Genomic DNA, 22562 nt, shown 5'->3' with positions numbered 1-22562 from the left:
ACTGGCTGAGTACAGTCGAACCTCGTTATAGCGAACACTGATATAGCGAATATCAGTATTTGCTATATCAGTGTTTGACAGATAAGGATTATGTCGTGTGTAGTGGGTTCGAAGCTGAGAACAATGTGTTTTTTATTTAGGAATATTGCGCGAGCTAGATTGATGATTTATTAAAGCCGATTTTTGCCTCTTCTGTTACAACGAATATAGATTATAATGAACTAATTTACTGCCCCGATACCACTTCGTTATAACAAAATTCGACTGTATATATCATTCTAGCCCCATGGTTGGCTGACAACGTCGCGCCAGTACAACTACAAGTTAAAACGCAATATTAACGTCGTCGTTTGGCATGAATTGGTTTGCTTTCTTGCGTGAGAACTTGTAAGGTTCAGAAAGCATTGCTGAGTTCTTTTTATGTTTACACACGCACACCAACAGCGTGAACTAACTGGAAATTAGTGCAACTGGACAAGTGGCCAGAAGGAAGGAGAGCAGAAACACGGTTGCGACTCACTACTGAAACCCGCCGCGGTGGCTCAGTGGCTAAGGCGTTGCGCTGCTGAGCACGAGGTCGCGGGTTTGATTCCCGGCCGCGGCGGCCGCTTTTCTGATGGAGGCGAAAAGCAAAAACGCCCGTGTGTACGAGATTTCGGCGCACGATAAAGATCCCCAGGTGGTCAAAATTAATCCGGAGCCCTCCACTACGGCACGCCTCATCGCCTGCGTTGCGTCGGCGCGTTAAAACCCCAGAATCAATCAAATCAATCACTACTGAAAGTTAATTGCTTCGCATGCAGTATAATTACTCACATTATCAACAACCAATAGAGAAAGATGCTAAGAACAACCCTATGGTAACGCAAAACATTGCAATAAATGCACTCACAGCAATGTCCCGTATGCATCTGCTTGCTCCTTTGGAAAAGATATTTGGAAAAGGAACGTTGGGCGGGCTGACCATTGCCTCAATGAGAGACCACAGGAGCATGATTACATGTTGCTAAAGCAGTCAGTGGGCATTTAGTCGTGCACTGTGATGACTGCATGTGTTTGCCAAACTTTGATCACAGTGTTGTCCGCAGGAACAGAAACAAACATGCACAAGAAATTGTTAAAACGGGTGAGATTGTCCGACTTGACACAGTGTGCATCAGCATGCCATCTATTTCATTATCTTCAAAGGAACTGGATTTTCTAGATGTGTTCATGAAAGGGCAACCAGATGCATACGGTATTTGCTCACATAATGCTCGCACTCGTGTACTGTAAAAACCCGCGTATAATACGGTGGACCCGTGTATAATACGAGTTGTAATTCGGGGACAGAAAAATCAGAAAAAAAGTTTTTATCCGCATATAATGCGAGGTAAAGAGCACAGAAAACATTTATTTGCACTGCAGTTACCATTCAGTCATTGTCAGTTTTCGCTGGCACTGTCTTCCGACGTTCGTTCAGTCATCGTCAGGCTCGCTGCCGCTGTCTCCTGAAGTCGCCTTGTCGGATATGTCTTCCCACAGAAAGTGGTCCTCAGTGCCATCAAGGGCGTTCGAGATGCCGCATTTCTTAAAAGAGCGACTGACGAGCTCCCCTGCGATGCTGGCCCACGCATCCGCGATCCAGCCACAAAGCACCGCTGAAAAAACCCGCGTCAGCCATTCGTTAGCTGTCACTTACGGGTATCCTGACCTCATCCACTCTTGGTAGCAGGACCTGATGCAGTCTTTGAAAGGCTTGTTGATGCAAAACGTCTAGCGGTTGCAGCTGCTGGGATGTCATTCCTCCAGGCATGACAATGAGTTTGGGGCGGGGTTCGCGCAACAACTTCTTCACGGAATCGGCCAGGTGGCAGTGAAAGGCGTCCAACACGAGCACTGACGGAAATCCCCAACAGTGTTCCAGGCCGCCGACACCACACAGGACTTTATGCAGTCAAGCACCAGTTGCTTTCACCACCTACGAATGCTGCCTTTGGTAACGCCGAACTGCCATCCTGCGGCACAATTTCTGATGGTCTCGGCACATAAAATAACTTTTTCTTGAAATTGCAGCCGAATACTGTTTTCGTGCATCCGACATCGTGATAGACTTGCGGTGAACGTGCCGAGATTCTTCGCATAGTCACAAAAATCAAAATGGCACCGGAGAGAAGCAGCAGCCAGCTAACGCCACCGCAAGATGGCGCACCCTCCGCTGGAACCGAAAGTGCAAATTTTCGGCTGAAAACTTTGGGATCCGCATATAATACGAGGCACAAATTTTACATAGTAAAATTTGGAAAAAAACCTCGTATTATACGTGGGTTTTTACGGTAATGCTCGCACCCCTTATGTGAATTGCCAAAACTTGGATTTTTTTTGTTTGTTTTCTTGCATAATCCTCACACCCCCAAAATTGCAGTGGCGAAAGTCGTCTGCTCACAAAATCCACATGATGCATGTGCTCGCCACCACTGCATTTGGTGGAGAGTGCGGCGTATCCAGGCGCAACAGGCGCATGGGTTAACATGGGTGTCAAACGCTAGGTGTCAAACAATAGACTCAGTCGAGAGTCAGCACCGTGGCTGCGTCCTCCTTTCCCTCATATATTTGTCCGGCTGCACTCGTTATCAGTTTCAGGATACCAACTTGCACAAGCATCTGCCCTTGCAAGCGTCAAATGGCTAATCAGTTCCTATATCTCAAAGATTTATTCGAATGATTTATTCGAATCAATTCGCTCTTCCTTCTGAATTTACTATGGACCTGTATACCACTATTCATTGGCACAAGATTTCCCTCATGTGGAGCCAGTTATCTCTCGCAGTATTTTCTTCCTTCCACAAATTTTTCTGTTAAATTGCAGCCTCAGTGTTAAACTATGCTATGTGTGAAGCAGGTGGCGTCATTCGTATGTACCAGTGCTTCAGTGCCATACAAAAAAGTCATCCTGATAAAGTAGAATCTCAACGGTACGAGTACAATATCTCAGGGTTGTGAAAAAAATTGGAGTAATCAAGAAACTAGCTGAATACGCAATGGAAATGCATAGCTAGGTATGCATGTTCTCTACTTAGGCTTGCAGAAGTCTTACGCTTTCTGTATCTTAAGAGTTTCGGCTTTTTCTACATATCGCTAAGATTCTACTGTAGTTCAACCTATGTGGTTAAAGCAAAAGGGCATGCTTCCGTTAACAAGTCAAACACAGCAAGAAAAAGTGAATCACAGCACAACAATGTTATAATGAACTTCAAGTGCGGTCATAGGCTACTTTATTAAAACTGGTTAGTGGGGTCATCAGACTTCCAAGGTGTACCCAAACAGTCCGTTAATATTGCATTCCTGAACTAAAGCTCCAGCATTGGTGCATTCTATTTCACATATTTTCCACTCGCATTTCAGCTATGCTTTTAAAAAGGCCTAGCCAACATTTAGCCTCACGATCAGTGTTTGCCAAAAAGAATACGACATGGGGGATGCATTTTTCTGGAACCTTTCGATCGTTTGTAGGATTGTGCTGGGTATAACACAAAAATGGGCTGGAAAGAACATGTACACTTGACGCAAAGACTGCACAGTCTTGACATCAAGTGCACGTTCATACCCAGCACAGTTTTACAAACTATGTTAAACAAACTAAAACTAGCCCGACATCGAGAGTTACGAACCCATTTGATGCAAGTGATTTTTAACCAAGACTATGAAATGGAGGTATGAAAACAAGGTATAACATTAAAAGTGCGTACAGTGAAACCTCGATATATCGAACAGCGCGGTGCCCGCGAAATAGTTCGATATAACCAGAATTCGATATATAAAATCACGTAAAAATCGCGTCATAAACTGGTACAAATCACCAAATGAGCGAACTGTGCAGTACACATTCACTTGGTGCTTCAAAGTATTTATTATTTTGGCTTAAAGTACTGCAGCAAGGTAGCCTGGCGTGTCATACACGACTTCCTCAACGTAGTCCAAACGTTCCACAAGCGACAAGCCGGTGCCTTCTATAGCGCTGCAGTACCGGTTCGGTAGGCCCAAAACCGCTGAAGCCTCGGTCGAAGTCGGGAGCGGGGCACTATCAGCGCTTGCGGGTACAACCTCGGCAGCGTCTTCGTTTGTGCGCTCAGTAGTAACCTCCGCTAAGATCTCCACATCCGTCAACTTCGCCGCCGTTCCGGTGCTGTCGTCACCGTCAACAAAGTCAACAATGCACATGCTTCGTGGCTCAGCACCAAAAAAGCGCTCCAGCTGGCCCCAGGTTTCTTCAAGCTCGCATTCTTCTTTTGCACCGCCCAATTCTGCTTCGGCGCAACCAATTCGCAGCATTCGGGAACGCCCATCGCGCCACCGCTATCCTCGAGGGTACTGCGGGATAGCTCGCCGCCTGTCAACAGAGCGCGAGCGGTATGGGCAGTCTGGGGTGGCGGAGTTCGATATACCCATTTCATGTCCATCCAAGTTCGAAATAAAAAATTAAAAATGCATGTGATTTTCCGCGTGATATAGAAAGTGTTCGATATAGGCAATAATTCGATATACCCGTGTTCGATATATCGAGGTTTGACTGTAGTCTGCGTTACAAGAGACTCTCTTAATACGGAAAAAAGAATGTCTGCTGTATTCGAAGTATGCAGTATCAAAAGCAAACAGGAAAAAAAAGAAAAGGGTGGATGGGGGGGTATATATGAGTGTGTGAAGTGGGAACTGGGACCAATATAGGATATGAATGCTACAGATAATTTATTCTTTCTGCATGCCTGCAGTATCTATGCACAGTGTTCACGCGAGGAAAAGAACTAGGTAACGCTGTTTTTTTTTTAAAGCTTTGCACTGGCACTTGGAAAAGGCCTAGAGCATGTGGTTGAGTGCGCAGAGACACGTACTAAGCAAAAATGTCATTGAGAGCAATTACTAACCAGCTGTAAAAATCAGTTGTGGCAGCTGAATTGGTCAAGGGCCTTTCAAACACTTCGTGCTGAGGCAGGCTTACCCGAAACCCATTCATCAAACAATTCGAATCGCTGCCTAACATTCCCAGAGACTGCTTGCACATTTTTTTGATGATCCCATACTGGTCAGTAAAAAAATGAAGGAAGCTCACACTGACGCGGAAGACTTGAAGGTAGTGAAGCTGTACGCAACCTTCACAACCATCATGAAAGTTTAAGTCCACAGTTGCAGCCAACTTGCTTCTTCTTCGCTGCCGCAACAACCTTTACTCCATCATTGTTGTTATAAGTGTGAGTTTCTTTCATTTTTTAGAAGAGATAATCATTGGGCATCACTTTGGATGGGCGTATGCTATGTGGGGTCTTTCTTGTTCTGAGCAAATGTTGCCATAATTATGGCAAACACTGGAGTTTTTCAGCCAGTCTTTGCCGGTCTCCCTAAGTGGGTATGCTTGGCTTGACGAACGGGCACAGGTGACACTGGGCGGTCGTTGCGAGGCATGCACACACGATCGCTAGGCATTTTCATGGTTTTTTTAACTGCCAAGCAGCGATTTCACCGAGGCAATCCCTCCACCCCTTACCCAACCCTCAATCACCCTTCCCACACCCTTTAACGAGCGATGGGAGACCTTGCTAACCAGCCCCGCCTTGGAAGACCAGCTCGTCCTGATCTCCAGGGGCCAGGCAGCCGCGGTAGCATATGGGTCCCGTGAAGAGGGAACCACCCCATCCGGCACGTAGTCGCCGCAATTTTGTGTGGCTAAATAAAGTTGTTCTCTCTCTCTCTCTCGCTGCGAGGCCTGCGCTCATGTGCGTGCACTCGGCAATATCTTGGTATCTTTAACTGTGGACACAAAAAATGACGATTTGCTAAACAGCTTCACTGTTTAATAAACAACTAATACGAAATAATCTGACGGAGTACGGCTGTGAAATTGAAAGTTAGACCAGTGGTATGCTGGATGGGCAGCAGCAGGTTGCACACATTGGATAAGAATCAGGCCCTGCTTGAAGCAATTCTTACCTCTTTCATCGAATGGGAACAACGTGTGCATTGAAATAATGAATGCCAAACTGCACTGCTAACCTCTTTATTTATTACACAAAATACTGCCTAATGAGGGCAGTCTCGCCCTCAAACGACATCAAAAGAGCAGACTTGACCTCCAAGTGCACTGCTTTGTGCATCCTAAAGTGCCTTTTAAATGCAGAGCATTTCAGTAACTCACGATGTCACCCGCGTTGACGTCCGTAGTCGTAGTCCGCACCGTCGTTGTCCGCACCCCTCCCCCTACACTATATAAAAAAAAATACTATCCGGCGCCTGGTTTCGATCCCTCGACCCTGCGGGCGGAACGCAATGTACATGGTGCTCTACCCACTGCGCCACAAAGCCGACACAGAATGGGAGGCTACGAACGCGCCTTATATCCTTGACTCATTCAAACTACGTCAAGAAGCTGCTGATACAACGCATTCACTACCACCAACTCCCCAAACACTAAACGCTAACGCAATACACCCACCCCCTATGCGACGCATTTACTCGAGTCCCCCTCGCGGGGAGATGGGCCCAATTTTTTTGAATCTCCCTGGAGCCACGTTTCTCAACGGCGTCAAGTTGACCCTGTGCTTAGACAGGCCCATTCTTCTGGCGGTGTTGGTCTGTTTGTCTCCTTGCTTGGCAGCATTATTTATGCTCGGTTTATGCTTCAATTTGTGGTGCATTAGAATTGTGCTAATACCGTAAATGTTTTTCTATCAGCTAATCAATCAATCACGTCTCCTTTTCTTTTGGTGCAACGCAGTTTCGGGTGACCATGAGCGAGCTGCAGGCGCGCACGTTGTGGCTGTCGGTGTGGCACAGCGACATGTTTGGCCGCAACGACTTCCTCGGGGAGGTCATGCTGCCGCTCACCTACGAGACCCTGGAGAAGACCCAAGTGCGCTGCTTCGCCCTCCAGGAGAGGGTCAGTGCTTGGCATCCACTTCTTTGTGTGTCTGGTTGGAATGATACTGCTCGGTTCCGATTGGCCATAAGGCCATGGAGTTCGAGGCAACTAGTTGCGGTCAAAGAGTGCAACTAGAGTAATTGCGGCATTCTATCGATCTGCAATTGGTGGTGGGGGTGGGGATGTAACATTGCCGTCGCCCTCGTCACAATGCACGCAGTTTGAGTGCCCCGAGCTGCCGCTGAGCTACAAGGGGGACCTGCTGCTGGCGCTGAAGTACATGCCGCCGGACGTGACCAGCCGCAGCATCCAGCAGGGCCCGGTGCGCGGCTCCCTGCACGTGCTGGTCAAGGAGGCACGCAACCTCACCGCCACCCGCTCCAACGGCACCTCCGACCCCTTCTGCAAGAGGTGCGCTTGACCTCTTCTTCTTTCTCTTCTTCCTCTAATCCCTCTCTCTTCCCTCTCTTTTCCTTGTGAAGGGGAAATTGTAGGTGCGCAAGCAAGCCTCATTTGCATCATATGGTGGGTCAAAGAAGATGTGGCGTGTTCTCTTTAATGAGTGCGCATCGGACTCGGCATAAATTGCTGCTTATAAGCTACTGTGTGGTTGTGTAGCGCTGTGCTAAGGTTCAGAGTGAGTGCCCGGATTAGCTGTGGCTGACCGGCCCTGTGCTGGTGTGCTAAGAAGTGAGTTCAGTAAAACCTTGATATAGCGAAGTTACAAGGCATAAGTTACCTAAGCCCTGTCGGAAACTGTGTATATTTACTTTTGATATAATGAGGTGAGTGTTCGTGCAATTTCGTTACAAGAGAGTCCTTGGACTAAAAAAAAAAAAAGAAAAGCTGCCACGAAGGACAATTTCACTCTGATTTTGACAGCCGAGGTGAAAAGCCAGCGTAATTGACTTTGGTAACACATGCGGGTGGGTGCCCTGGCATGATCAATTTGCTCTTCCACAAGCGAGAGAGAGAGCAGCAAGAGGGCCTCCGCACTTGTCTTTTTCTTTCTTTCTTTTTTTTTTTTTTTTTTTCATTTTTTATTGAGTTTCTGTATGGGGCTGTAATGGAGGCTGTAATGTCACATGCACCCTTTCCTCCCTTTGCTGTGGCCCAAACTGTTCTCTTCCAGCTTGTTTTTGTTGCATAGCAGCCACGGCTTCTGCTGTTGCCGTTCCTTACCTGTTACTGAGGCTGAATTTTGTGAAGCGGCGACCGTCATTTTGAAATGATGCGGTATCAGTATGAGAGCTGTGCATTAACCTTTGGACACTTTTTCCTTTACCAGAGTTTTACCTCAGAGAATTTGGGCTGTAATGTCAAAAGATGGCACCCAATTCAAGTTAGCAAGCTTTCAATGCTCCTTGGCGCACTTCCCAGCGACTCACGACACTTGTTCTGCAGATGCAATCGCTGTCATCTTTGTTTAGTTGGAAAGAGCGTGTCTTTTTGTCTTGCATTTCCTGGTGAAAATGGGTCTCCTTGTTTATTGCTTCTGTACAGAACACACCTATAGATAAACCAAAGTGCGTGGCCCTATTGGCTGTTGAGTACACCATCTGATTGATGGAGTTGAAGGCATCATCTGCATGCCGTGGATGTCACTTTATGCGTGCTAATACTTCACACCTTTTCAAGCTTTCTTTATACGGCTAGGCGAAAGGAACATCTGACAGTCCTGTGTGCATAGAAAACTCCTCTGGTGCAACCTCATGTGCATGCACGAAAAAAACTAGGTTGGAGAGGAGTAAAGGCCCAACCACATGCACGTGTAAAATCGACGTACTCGCGCAACGACGTACGCCTGCGGCGACAAACGTCGCTGCCTTTACGCCGACCGACGACGTCGGAGAGGGCGAGAAACCTCATATCGCCGCAACGCGCACGTACACCAATGCGCCGTGCACTGTGGCTTGACTACTCTGTACTCAGCTTTGTGGCGACCAGTTCAACTGCATTTTAACTCAAATGAAACAAATAATGCCTATTCTTACAAAATTACGTATATTTAATGCAGAAACAACTAAAACAGTTCTTGGGACATTAAAAAACGTTAAGAATTCGTGTGCATACTTGGCAGGCACAAAACCCTTCCGCTACATTTGTCGTAAAACTGCCTTGCTCCCATAGTTGCTCGTTGCTTCGCGTGTTTTGTCCGGTTGTTTGGCCACCGTATTTTACAAATTACTTCGTTTTATTGCATAATTAATAGAGAAGTTAGCTTATTTATCAATACGCTGACTTGTTATGCGACCTGACCGCCGATAACATCACCGCCAGAGGTCTACGTCAACCCCGTGCGCCCGAAAGTTTGCGTCAATGTCTGGCGGGCTCTGACTTGGGCGTAACAAGCGCGTAGCAATGCATTCAGCGTATGCCGGAGGACGCCAATTTCTTACACGCTTACGCCGGTTTACGTCGTTGTGCGAGTACGTCGGTTTTACGCGTGCATGTCGTTGGGCCTTTACAAGTAAGGGGGAAGAGATAGCTGATGCAGCTACACTCTGGCATCTACGGAAACTGGTAAAGGGGGGCGGCACATTGGAAGGAGTGAAGCACACGGATAAACACCGACTGCATATTATAGCTGCGCTAGTTGACCATCTGTACGGAGTGCGCGGCCGCAGCTATAGACGTAATAGCAGTGCATTTCTCATCATCACATCTTTAATTAGAGCAGTCTTGCTTGTAAGACAGCTCTGCTCGATGGAAGTGACACTTGAGATGGCAATGTGCTTGTACAGTTAGACCGCTTATGACGTGGGTTTCGGAAGCCGCAAAAATCCGCACTGTAAGCGGTACTGCACCATAACCAAAACATGCGCAAACCAAATTAAACATACCCAAGACATTTATTTCGTCTCCATTTGTCCGCGTATGTTAGCAGAAGGAAGAGGTTACCTTGGCGTTCCCTCTTAAGTCCTTAGCAATGATAAGGCACTTTAGCGCTTGCTCGCTCAAGTTGTTCTGTCTGCACTAGGCCTTCAATTTCATCAACCCCTCAAGCGCCGATTTAGAGGGGACAATCAGGATGTTGTCATCTTTGGACTCCTCCTCAGAAGCACTCGCACCTTCCCCTTCGGCGCCACGAACCACCGCCACCTTATATAGCCTCGTCAGTGGCTGCCCGCTCAGAGACGAGTGTTTTGTGTCGCCGTCGTCGTTGGGGTACTCCTCGAATGTGTCAGTTTTTGACACAAAGTCGTTTCTGATGAGGTCAGACCACACGTCCGTAGTGTCAACCACATCGTCGCTGGGCTTGTTGACGACAAGGGCGTCATCACAACGCAGAAATCCAGCCTTGTGGAAGCACTTGCTGATGGTGGAGACTTTTGTCTGACACCATGAAGCAGTGATCATATCTATGGCATTCAGAGGTTCATTGGAGGTTCATTTCAGAGGTTCATTATGTTGCTAGCTGAGCTCGACCCTCTCACTGATGCACTTGTTGTAGTGCGCCTTTATGTTAGCAATGACGCCTTTGTCAAGGGGCTGGCTCCTGGTGGTGGTGTTTGAAGGCAGGTGCTTGCGGCTGATTGCTGTCAACTTTGCCTGGACATTGTGGGCCGTGCAGTTGTCCAGGATCAAAACTACGCTGCGCTTTTCTGTGACCATCTGTTAGTCAAAAACTTGGGCAGCAAGCAGGAAAACAATTCTTGAGTCATCCATGCCTTGTAAGTCACGGGCAAGCATTCTTGTTTTTTAAAACAGTGAGGCCACACCGGCTTGCCAATTAGCGGCAAGCATTGCTTGTCGGAGCCGTCCATGTTTGCGCAGAACAAAACCGCGACGCGCTCCTTCAACGCTTTGCGGCCAGTGCGGGGCTCGCCTTTCATCGTGAGCATGCAATTTGGAAGCAGGTTGTAGAAAAGGCCCGCTTCGTCGGCACACACTGAAGGTATCGACTCGACGTTGACATTCCGCCAGGCCTGAATGGAGGCATCGTCGACGTCACCAGCCTCGCAGGTGACCACCTTGACGTGATTCCGTGGCGGGCTTTAGAGCGCTAGATATACCATATCAGTGGTTGAAATCGTCGGGCTTCAAAAGGCTGCCGAAGCACCGCGGTTTCGCTTGCAGCATCGGGCCCTTCACTGGGACGTTTTGCGCCCAGACTTTGGAAAACCACTGGAACATCAGGCCTCGTCCGCATCTTCATACTTCGACACCCAGATCCTTTTCCAGTCCTGCAATGACGAGCCTTGCTGCAGCTGCTTCCACACCTTTTTGCTGTTCTTCCGTATGGCGGACACGGTTGTGTCAGCGACACCATACGTCTTTGCTGGTGACACATTTTGCAGCAAAGCTGTGAGCCTCTTGTTGGTCGGTGGTCGGAAAATTTTGTGTTGTCAACAAAAAACCCAGGCAGGACCCAGCAGTTCTCACCAAAAATGCCGAGCATTTGCTGCCAGAGAAGCCCAGCGCATTTCTTTGCAGTTAAGCATAGCATAGAGCTCAGTATTCTTCCGCAAAAAAGAAACCACAAAACAAACATCAAAACCACATGATGGATGATAATGCGTCTCTGATCAAAGGGAACCGCTCCCCCTCCCATGTGTCCCTGGTAAAGATTCGTTTCCCAGCAGATCCCGAAAAGGGGGGTTGACGACGTTCGAGGGCGGACGCATGCGCGGGGCTTTGCTGCCAGAAAAGCCGAGCGCAAGTGACAAGCCCGCCGAGACGACGAGGAACATTTCATACCCTCTTCCATCAGCATGTATAGTGGTTTGCCACAGCTTCGCTGGACACCCACTTTCACTGGTAGGGCTGGGGGGCCATTTTTTTTTAATTCGGCATTTGATATCTTTGACAATTTCCTCCTTTGTTTCATGAGACAGTGCTTTTCAGTTTTTGACTGAAAGGAAGGGCAGACGCCATAGCGGCAGAATGTGGGCTAGAGACTACTACTGTGTAACTGGAGCGAAGCAGTCGAACCCAAGGTTTTCTGTGTTCGCAAAATATCCGCACAACATTGTGCGGGAAACATCGCATATCCAGGCCTTGCTTCTCGCTAGGGAGATTGTTCACCCTCCACTACCCTCCCCTCTACCTTTTCTGCATGTCTCCGTTGTATCCGGTCCCGCACTATGAATGGTTACACTATAAATAGTTTACACACTATTTACATGCTTTGACTACACAGTGCACTTCTTCACAGTCCTTGAGGTTCACTGTAACTAATAATTGTCCACCAGTAATGGCACCAAATCGTTGTCTAGTGCTTACAACGGCCGGCTTCCCCTCCTCGAGCTGTTTTCTTTCTTTTGTTCTCCCACCCCACCAGCTACCTGCTGCCGGACCGGACCAAAGGGAGCAAGCAGAAGACACCCGTGGTGAAGAAGAGCTGCAACCCCAAGTGGAACCACACCTTCGTCTACACGGATGTCTCCCTGGACGAGCTCAAAGACCGCTGCCTCGAGCTCACCGTCTGGGACTACGACAAGATCACCAGCAATGACTTCCTGGGCGGCGTCCGACTGGGCCTAGGAACAGGTACTTGCTCCCTTCCTTTTCCCCTCCTTCCACTGCTCCGACTACCTCCTTGGAGTTACCTCAAGGAGGCAGTCGCCTGAAAAAACTCCTGGTCTTCAGGTGAGGAGATTTAAAAAGTAGCCTTTTCAGGCTCCTCACTTGAAAAAAGGCCCAGTCTTTTGGGAGGTGTAGCTTTTTACTTGCAAAAGAAATGACAATTTTGTTTTTACAGCAAAGCTGTTTATGGCTAGGGTCCAGTAGGTCTCCTCCGGGAAAAGATAGAGTGTAGGCCAACAATTTCCAGTGTGTGGAAAAACTTTATACAGTTTAACTTCGATGTAACGAAGTCGGTAAAATTCGTAATTTACTTCGTTACATTGAAATTCGTGGTTATAATGAAGTGTTCATCCCGTGAAGCGTTTCTTGAAAAAGAAAACATGGCGCACATACACGGCCAGCGCACTGTTTCTGTTTCTATCGGTACTTAATCGTCTACGCGGGCATCAGCGTGATCCGCATGGAGCGTTTTCTTCCCGCAAAAACGCGCCCCGCAAGCCACAGGCGCGCTGACGCTGCCGCGGAGACCACCCCCGCGCGATGCGGGTAGCTGCAGCGACCGATTCTAACCGCTCGCTGAAACGCAACTTGAGGGGCAAACGAGAGGGGTATGCGAGAAAAAAAGCGGATAACGTTGGCGAAATTTGCACTGTAAAACGTCATACGCGCCGCTTACGAGACCTCCCATCAATCCTCGGCAGCGGCCTTATCATCTAGCCAGCCGGCATCCCCGAGCGCTTCGAAGCTCCCGCCATAGGGTGCACGCCTCCCCATCGACGAAACCATGGCGAAACTGGTCAGGCTCCTCCCACTGCCGCGCGCAACGCGAGTCACTTCCCGCCGCCGGCACGCAATCGCGGACGCCGGTGTGACAAAAAACGCGCGTGCAAGGCTCATTAAGATTCACAAATGCTTGCTGGGACGACGAAACCCAACAAGCATGAGCGAACTCGAACGAAGTGCAAAGCGGCGGCTTGCGGTGGCGGCGGCAACGCCAGAGGCGATTAGGCTTACCACCGCGGAGGATATTTGATGGGCGCTTTCGTAAGTGGCGCGTGTCACGTTTTACAATGAAAATTTCGCCCACGTTATCTGCTTTTTTGCTCGCATGCCCCTCTCATATTCCCCTCGAGTTGCGTTTCAGCGAGAGGTTAGAAGCGGTCGCTCGAGCTACCCGCATCGCGTAGGTGGTTTCCGCGGCTGCGTCAGCGCGCCTGTGGCTTGCGGGGCGCGTTCTGCATTTTTGCTGGGAGAAAATGCTGCGTGCGGTTCACGCTGATGCCGATTAAGCCGTAGACGATTAAGCTCCTACAGAAACAGTGCGCCAGCCGTGTATGCACGCCACGCAGTTTGTAGGCAAGGGACTTAATCAAAGACTCCGTGGCTGGCTGCATCCGCGGCATTGGGCGACCCGTGTCGCCGTTCGCGTTTTATTGGGACCTCATTTCGGCGCTTGCGTGTCCCAAAATCTACTTCTACAACTTAAATATCGTGCCTCGTTCTCCATGAAAGTTCGTTACATTGAAATTCCGGCAAACGGGACTTCGTTACACAGAGGGTGAAAATACATGGTGTGCATACACTTGAAGTTACAAAAAATTCCGTGGTTCGTTACATCGAGGGTTTCGTTACATTGAAGTTCGTTACATCGAGGTTTAACTGTACATAAAATAGGAAAAGGTCCTAGGGCCTCCATATTTTGATGTGACAGCTTATATTGGCCTTAAAAAATGTGTTCCCAGCGTTGCATTTGTGTTTGGAGGTGAAGCCGACGTTAAGGATATCAGTGTAAGCTTGATCTTTGTAAGCTGGCTTCCCCACAATGTGGGTTGTGCAGGGCAGCATGGCCATCCAGGGTGACCACCCGTGCCGCGACTCGTGAGACTGTGCCCGCATTGCGGGCTACTGTCCCGTGCCCCGCAAGAGATACGAAAATCTTCGATAATGTCCCGCATAATGCCATGGTCATTTGTGGAATCAGCCGATAGAATCCTACGCTGGGAAGGCGCCTACGTTATGTCTGGAGGAATGCGTATTGCTGATACTGAGGGGCGATGGGTTTGTTTGGTCATGGTGCACAGATGCCTGCTAGTCTATGAGAGAAAGCTAAGGGTGGTGACCCGAGTTACACCAGTAGCCGCACTGCTTATGGTGATACTCGAAATGTCACCCGACCACTTGGTACCAAGCGGGCCCACGTGTGGTGTTGACTTCATCGCCAGCGGGGATATTTTTACTCGCGCAGATGCATGTGGTGTCGCAGACAGCCCGTCCCCACCAGCTTCCTCAGAGCTGGCGCATGCTTGCGGCCACCTAGCATTGCAGCCAGCAAGCGCCACATTGCTGATGGGAGACGATTGAAAGTTGCTTGAGCAGAGACTTGATTGGACCAGTTACTCTATTTCCCTGTTGCATGCATTGCAAAATATTGCGACAGAAAGTTTCTCACAAAAGGTTAAAACAAATTCTCCTAGCTAATTTTTTCATCGAGGTGTGTGTCCCCCTTGCCAGCATGTCCCGCATTTTGCGAGCTCGAAGGTGGTCACTAGGCTTGTGCGAATATTCGGGCGCTTCGAATATTCGAACGAATATTACAGTATTCGAATTCGCTTCGACTCGAATTTAAAATTTCCGATATTTCGAAGTATTCGGGATGAATGAATATCAAAACTTCGTTCAAGTTTCGTTTTCGTTAGGCACGCCGCAGTGCCATCGACATCAGTCCTACATCTTGACTACATGTGGAGCCAAGACAAGCTAAGCCACATTCAAAGCGTTGTCGCTTCGTCCCAGCCTTTGCGCATGTTCGGCAGGGTAGTCGAGACTCCTGTTTCCTTGTTTCAAACAATGAAATTGTTCCCACTGCAACAATGGAAAAAATTTCGGCTCTCGCGAACGGGCCTGCGTGGCCCGGCGGATGATACAAACGAGCCGGCGAGGCGCCCGACTGACGAACGAGCGAGAGACGGTGACGTACGGGCTCTTTCTCCAGGAACGGCCGAGCTGTTGTTTTCTGTTCGCGAAAACGCGCCGCGGATTCCACAGGCGCGCTGACGCCGCCGCGAAACCACCCGCACGCTGCCGGCCGGCCGCGGCAACCAGGCGGCACCTTCGGTACCGAAGTGGTGCGGGGCGCGCGAGCCACCGCTTCTAACCGCTACTTAAAATACCGCTCAAAGCACACACGAAGTTTCTTGTGCGGTAAACTAGCTAACAATGTGGGCGAAAATGGTGCTATAAAAAAATCATCCGCGCCGCGAGTGAAAGCGCCTATGAAATATCTGCCGGGGTGCTAAGTCTAAACGTCTCCTGTGGAGCCAGCCAGCTGTCTCGAGCGCTTCGAAACTGCCGCCCTGAGGTGCACGCCTTCCCATTTGCGCCAGGCTCCTCCCACTGCCACGCGCGTCATTTTCTGACAGAGGCACAGGCGACCGCGAGCGCGGAATCGCCGAGGCGGGCGTTAAAATCGCGCGCGCAACGCTGACGCGCATGAATCGCATGCAAAAACGCTCCTGAAGTGAGCTTGGGCACCGCGAGTGAATAGACGAAAGTCCAGAAATTACCGCTCGGCGACATGGAGGTTAAGAACAAGCAGAAAAACGTCACGGATTTCTCCATGCGAAAATAAGAAAAGAATTAAACGAAAACTTTTTTCAGTGCTCAATTTCTTGGTCTGTGTTGGTTCATACGAATTTCGGATGATACGAATATTTTTGGCGGTCCCGCGATATTCGTATCATCGAGATGTTACTGTAGAACTTTTTTACCGGAATGTCTCGGTGACACCTGACAGCTATTCGAATTCGCTTCGAAAGTATTCGACCCCTAGGACTATTCGCTTCGAATTCGCTTCGAACTAAAATATCACTATTTGCACAAGCCTAGTGGTCACCCTATGGCCATCTACGGAGGGAGTATGGTTACAGCGCCACTTTATACTCCTGGTCCCCGCCTCCGCCTCTTTCCCGAGTCCTGTATGCTCCTTGCCACAAGTGGCATCTCTCTACCCTCCCTGACATTGCGTAATGCTGTACACTCGTTGGCAGCCACCTGTGCAATGCACTAGAGATGTCATGGTCTCCACCCGCCAATCGTGTATCCATAGTGTGTGACAAAGCAATCACGCCACTGTGCTTATAACTCAACATAGCAAATTCCACCACAGGGCAGGCTTCGCTGGACTTCCCTCTTCACAGGGGGAAGGAAAGGTTCGGGTTTTTCTACTTCCTTTTTCATTTATTTGTTTGATATTTAGCTTCTATGTTTCATGTGCCACTGTGGCCAACTAGCTAAACCGCTGAGCGCAAGTTTGTCAGTTAGATTGCTACCTTGAGTGGGTGTCCCCCACCCCCCCCCCTCGCCTTCCCTGGTGGAAGCAAAAAAATTTGAAGTGTCTAGGCATCGGCACATGTTGCAGGTTGCCACATGATCCAAATTACCTACCCACCACTGTGGCATGCTTCGTGTCGTTTATCACTGGCTCAAGCCTTCGTCTTTCAATTTCTGGCTGCCTCTTTTATTGAACTGCTCCGCTTGCAAACACACCAGCTACTGAAAATGGAAGCTGGTAAAATGACGCAACGAGAGGATTCTGAATTCAGCCTCCTTTTCTCTGAGGCCTCAGGTGGATTTCGTGATTGGACATCGACATAGCACTGGAAGTCTTGGATGGTTGACAGTGCAAGAGTTGATGCTATGTAGATTGTGCTCTTGGTTCACTTCGATGCATTGATTGGCCGAGTTTCTGAGTCATAGCATACTGTAAAAACAGGAATATAGGTCGACTCCTCATTTTCAATCCATAAAAATTAAAAAGTTTCAATGGCACAAAAAGACACTGTAAAAAAAATTTAAACTAAAGTTTATAGATTTTTTTATTTCACTGTAAAAATGCTTCATGTCATGAGAAAACCAATATATATTTTGATAACCATCAGGAATGCTGCTGGAGTGAGAAGTATCAAGGCGTTACCCCGATTCCTTTGAACTTGAGCTTGATGACGACAAGTGCTTCTCACTCCTCAGGTATCACGACACATTGTCCTCCATACCGTTCATCGTGTTCCTTATGCAGCACTTTCTAAATGATTTGGAAACCATTTTGTCAGGGAGCGACTTCCACGGCCACACCTAACCGCAAACTGTTGAAAGCGGCGGTTGTTGCAGGAAGCCAGGTGTCCTCAGGTTGTCACCCGTCATCCAGTGATTATAAAGTTCACACACGCGATCCTTAAATGGTTTGTTAGGTACCACGTCCAGTGGCTGCAGCACCAAGTCAGGCTGCCGGGGGTGGCCACTAAGTCAATTTTGCATCGCACGTGGCCCACTTAACATTAATTAGGCCCAGCATGTTGCGTCGACCCGCCGCGGTGGCTCAGTGGCTAAGGCGTTGCGCTGCTGAGCACAAGGTCGCGGGTTCGATTCCCAGCCGCGGCGGCCGCTTTTCTGATGGAGGTGAAAAGCAAAAACGCCCATGTGTACGAGATTTCGGCGCACGATAAAGATCCCCAGGTGGTCAAAATTAATCCGGAGCCCTCCACTACGGCGTGCCTCATCGCCTGCGTTGCGTCGGCGCGTTAAACCCCACAATCAATCAATCAATCATGTTGCGTCATTGGAGGACCACATGGGATCACCGGTTCCATTCCCACATCAGCGACTTTTTCATGAAGCTTTTCATGAAGATCGGATCTATTCCCACATCAGCGACTTTTTCATTAAGCTTTTTTCATTGCACTGGACAATTACGTCACGAGGGGAGTCCTCCTTGGGCAAAGTTTTCCTCTTGAATATTATGAAAAGGAGAGCTTCCTGTCATCAGCGGTGCAAGCCAGTACAACTGGAAAGCGTGAGTTCTCATTGCCGGTAGTCAGAAGCTTCATTGCTTCGTCCCTTTTTCAGCAACAGCGGTATCGGACGTCATATCAAGCCAACGGGGGTCTCGTCTGCATTGTCGATCTCTCCCATCATGTAGCCGCGTTCTTGACTCAGGTTGATGACGTACCGCTGGAATTCCTTTGAGCTTATGCTCGAATTCCTTGGCCAGTTCCTGGAAAATGGAAGTTTGCCGTCCGAGCACCAAGCTCTTTCGCTTCATGAAGCATCACACCCACGATGATGAGCCCTTATACTGTCTGAAGGCACATGCGATCTCAACGGCTTTGATCCGGATTCACTCGGATGTCACCGGTAGCAACCTGGCACGCAGCTCTCGGACGAACTCTGCATGCTTGCACTCAAGTTCAAGATGTGCCGCAATCCGTCCACAAAACGGCATTTTCTTTCAATTGCTGCATGATTCTAGGCATTGCATTTGGCTTCACCATTAGCGCACACTGTTCTTTTGACCCAAGTTAAAGACCCTCAGGTGGCCAAAATTTTTCCGGAGCTCTCCTGAGCCCAGGCGTAACTTAAGCACATTAAACCCCCCAAATCAGAATTTTTTTACCCCCCCCAAATCAGAATTTTTTTACACACGGTGTTGGGGTTTGTTTTGGATGGAACCACAATTAGTAATTCAGAATTTGTCTCCTCGCTCATCTGGTTTGGAGGGGGATCAAAAAGTCACTGATTTTCCTCGGAAGGAGCCTGCAAAAAAAAGTTGTGCTTGTCTGTTGTCGGTCTTGTCGCTTGAATAAATTAAAAAAACTTTGTATGTATTCCCCTTTCAGGGAGAGTTGGTCAGAATGCTGAATGTGATGGCTACGATAAAATCTTCCACTTTAAGCCTCTGTGCAGCATAAACAAGACGCATAATATAAACGTGTGCAGTGGCATAGGACATCAGTGGTCTGCTATTCCTCCTGTCATTAGCCACCATAGGCAGAACATAGAGCACAGGACATAGAGCAGAAAGAAGTTTTCAGGTGTAGGAATTATGTGGCATGGTGAATTCTCACGAAAATTGCAGTGTTTCTCGGCTGAAATGATGCAGCTTCAGGTGTGTTGTCTTCTTTGAGGTATCTCGAGCAACATGTGACATTAGAAGGTGAACACAGTTATCGCAGGCCTTGGTTGAGGCATCCACCGAGTCTTGGTTAATTGTCGTTACAGTGTGGTTTGCAGGGAATGTGCAGTTTGATTTTCCGCAGCTGCGTATAAAAGAATTAAAAAGTAGCTGCTATTTGTTATTGGAAAATTTGCTAGCATCGTTTGTGATGTTGTGATGAATGTGCTCCCAACAAAAAGAATGTGTCTGTTTTAATTAGCTGTTTGGTAGGCTTCGGAAGTTCGCATCTAGTCTGATGGCTGAATGTCTGATGGTTTGGCGACAGCTACGGTCATTTTACTCCAAGAGGTTCTTTTTTAATCGGAGCGCTTGACTGGATGAGATGGTTGGTAGACTAAATAGTGAAAACGAGGAGGTGAGCTTTTAAGCTTTTCTGGAATTCAGGTACCTCGGCTTAGGTGTAAGGGTCTTTTGACTGTTCATGAGAAGAATGGAGCAGAGGTGCTGTTGATTGTCTGGTTGCCGGACTTGTGGAAGAAACTGATGAAGTGGGGCGGCAAGTGGGGCGGCATAACGCTGCAGTCCCATTACGTCCCGTTATATCGCTTTCCCCCTCTCCTCGCTGGAATCTCCTCTTGTTGTACCGTGGTCGCCGCGACAGTGTGCAGGTGCTCATGTCACCCACTAATCAGTAAATCACCACCAAGATTACGCTGACAGGCTTAGGCTTCCACGTGGGTTTGTCGTTATCGTGCATGCCTTGATTCACACTGGCTGGTGGGAATCATAGCAGTGGACTGCAGTAGAAGGTTTGTTTTAATGCAGCGGGATTGGCACCTGCACTGCATTATTCTTTTCACATTTACCTTTTTAATCGTTTGGGTTGCCGAGCCCTGCAAGGCATTGTTTGTTGTAGCGAAGCGTAGAAAACACCACCCTTGGCCCTGCAAAATTTTTCTGTGTTAGTGCAACTACTTGCACCGTGCAATGCTCTCATCACTTGCACTTCTCTTCTCCAAACAGGGAAGCTGTATGGACGTGACGTCGACTGGATGGACTCCCATGGCGAGGAGGTGACTTTGTGGCGCTCGATGCTCGAAAGACCGAACCTGTGGATCGATGGATCGCTGCTACTGAGGCCAACGCTTCAGTCCAAGCGCTGAGCCTCAACAGCCGACACCCCCGGCATCATTAGTTCCAGACAACAACCTGCTATACTGCCAGAAACTGCATCTGAAACCAACGGACTGTGCTTTCTCGCTCGGCGCAGTTGCCCCCCATCTGTGAGAGAGGCAGGAGACCGTTGTTGTGGTCGGCGGTTCTTCACGAGAGCCCGGCGACCGGAAAAAAAGCCAAAGCCGCCACCTGTGTACATAGGCGAGACTCTGCTCAAAAGTGCTTCATAACTCGCGTGCGCATACACCCTTTCTCTTTGTCTCTCTCTCTCTCGAATGACATATCAAATGCGAGTGCATTTAAGTTGGCGTTAACAGATACATTTTATATATATATATAACTGTTTGGAAAAAGGCTCCATTTACGCAACGTTGAAGCAACTGTAAATACTAGCCCCCCTGCGTCAAGCTTGTTGGTTTAACGTGCGCCGCGCCACCTCTTGTTATTTGTTGTTTCATACCACTCTGATGACGAAGTCACGTGACACGTTGTGCTCGCCGCCGAACGCCATCTTATTGTTGAGGCGTTTTAATTCTATCCTCCTTTTTTTTATCCTTCATGTTTTTCTTCCAGTGCTTGACTGTTGAGTGGATAGGAATTAGTCGCAATCGCACGCTTACACCCGTTGGTTCACTCGATGGCAAGTTCACTTGCAGTCTGGTGTAAATGTGTTGTTTGGATATTTATTTTTATAAACACACGGTATACGCTATAGTCTGCAAAGGAAAAAAAAATACAAAGGTTGGAAACTCGTTTTGTCACGCATGCCTTCTTCTTTGCAGATTACTACTATATCACCACACCTTTGAGAGCTTTGTGGGGTAACTTGATCGTTGCGTCTCTTGTTGCAGGACTGTTCGGCTGTCGTAACTGTTCGCCGCCGCGACGGGCACTTTTTGTTTTCTCTGCACAATTTTATTTTTTCAAACCTGTACATAGGGGTGTGACAAACAGAGAAAGCGTGTTGCACAGATAAATGTGCGGGTTGTAAGCTGGTGGCATTGTTGCGCAGCGATTTAAGTGTCAATTACTGGGGTCTACGTAAGCTCTGCGTGCGTTTGTACGTTCAACGTTGACCTGTGAGTGCTTTTTTTTGTCGTCGGTAAAAACTGTGTGCTGCTTGCGTGTTTGTCTCACTTGCGTGCGGTACGGGCGCGAATAGCATGCGTGTGGTTCGAGCTTCGTGTGTGTCCTTCTCGGAGACACCTCATGTGTGTGTGTCACCTGCACTCTGCTTGCTGTTCCATTTTTTTTCCCCTTTCGAGATGACCTTATTTTAATAAAAATTACCATGCAACAACTTGGCTCTGGTGTTATCCTTCTCATACACTTGGACCATGTTGATACAGCTACTGTGGGCAATTGGCTAGCCATGAAGACCACTGAATGTATATAACTATCTCAGTACAGCGTGTTGTTAGGCTACTTGGTACTGCGTTTCAAGAGTAGAAAAACTCTGTGTCAAAGACCAGAAAGTAAGGACGGGTGCAGTCTTACACAGCTATCTTATACCCTTGTCTTATCTATCTTAGGGGTATAACTCAAAAACCTTTTCACATAGCAAATCTAATGACATTTACAGTGAGTCACATTAGCTGTAAGTGCCATTTGTTTGGTGCTACACGAGGATACCTTATAAGGACATTCGGCGCAAATGGCATTTGATGAGTGAATGAATTCGGGGAACACATTTCCATTCGCTTCCAGACCAAACAAGTAGCCCGACAGCAGTACCCCATCCCTTCACAAGGAAGGTTAATGACAAACTGAAGAGCACTTCTAAAAGCTAGCAGCAAATCAATATTCATTTTACAAAGAAAAGATGGCACACAACACCTTTGCAATGCTCTGCCATGTTGCTGCTACCAAAATATAGATTCACTGCAGGCTTGTCTCGGCTTGTGACATCTACTTATGTCACCGAGAACAGTGAACAATGTCGATTTGTTTTAAGTGCGAATGCACTTTATAAGCGACCCCAAACCATCCACCGCCGGCGGCGGCGGCGGCGGCGGCGGC

At 48.3% G+C, this 22562-nt stretch overlaps 1 protein-coding gene across 8 annotated transcripts in view; it reads left to right on the top strand.

Annotated features, from left to right (window-relative positions):
• LOC144153757 (uncharacterized) overlaps positions 1–21843 on the top strand; it is a 592200-nt gene extending 570357 nt beyond the window's left edge. For all 8 annotated transcript variants that reach the window (XM_077685466.1, XM_077685464.1, XM_077685459.1 and 5 more), the window contains 4 exons: positions 6746–6907; positions 7110–7300; positions 12174–12382; positions 20391–21843. In XM_077685466.1, the coding sequence (XP_077541592.1) occupies positions 6746–6907; positions 7110–7300; positions 12174–12382; positions 20391–20530 (702 nt within the window). In that variant the 3' untranslated portion in view covers positions 20531–21843. The remainder of the gene's footprint in view (positions 1–6745; positions 6908–7109; positions 7301–12173; positions 12383–20390) is intronic.
• Positions 21844–22562: the final 719 nt, after the last annotated feature.

The sequence above is a fragment of the Haemaphysalis longicornis genome, unplaced genomic scaffold, assembly GCF_048455015.1.
Source record: "Haemaphysalis longicornis isolate Haplotype H1 unplaced genomic scaffold, Haemaphysalis longicornis Haplotype H1 scaffold_9, whole genome shotgun sequence".
In the NCBI taxonomy this organism is placed as follows: domain Eukaryota; kingdom Metazoa; phylum Arthropoda; class Arachnida; order Ixodida; family Ixodidae; genus Haemaphysalis; species Haemaphysalis longicornis.
The sequence above is the reverse complement of the archived record's forward strand: the minus strand, read 5'-3'. Positions and strand labels throughout refer to the sequence as shown.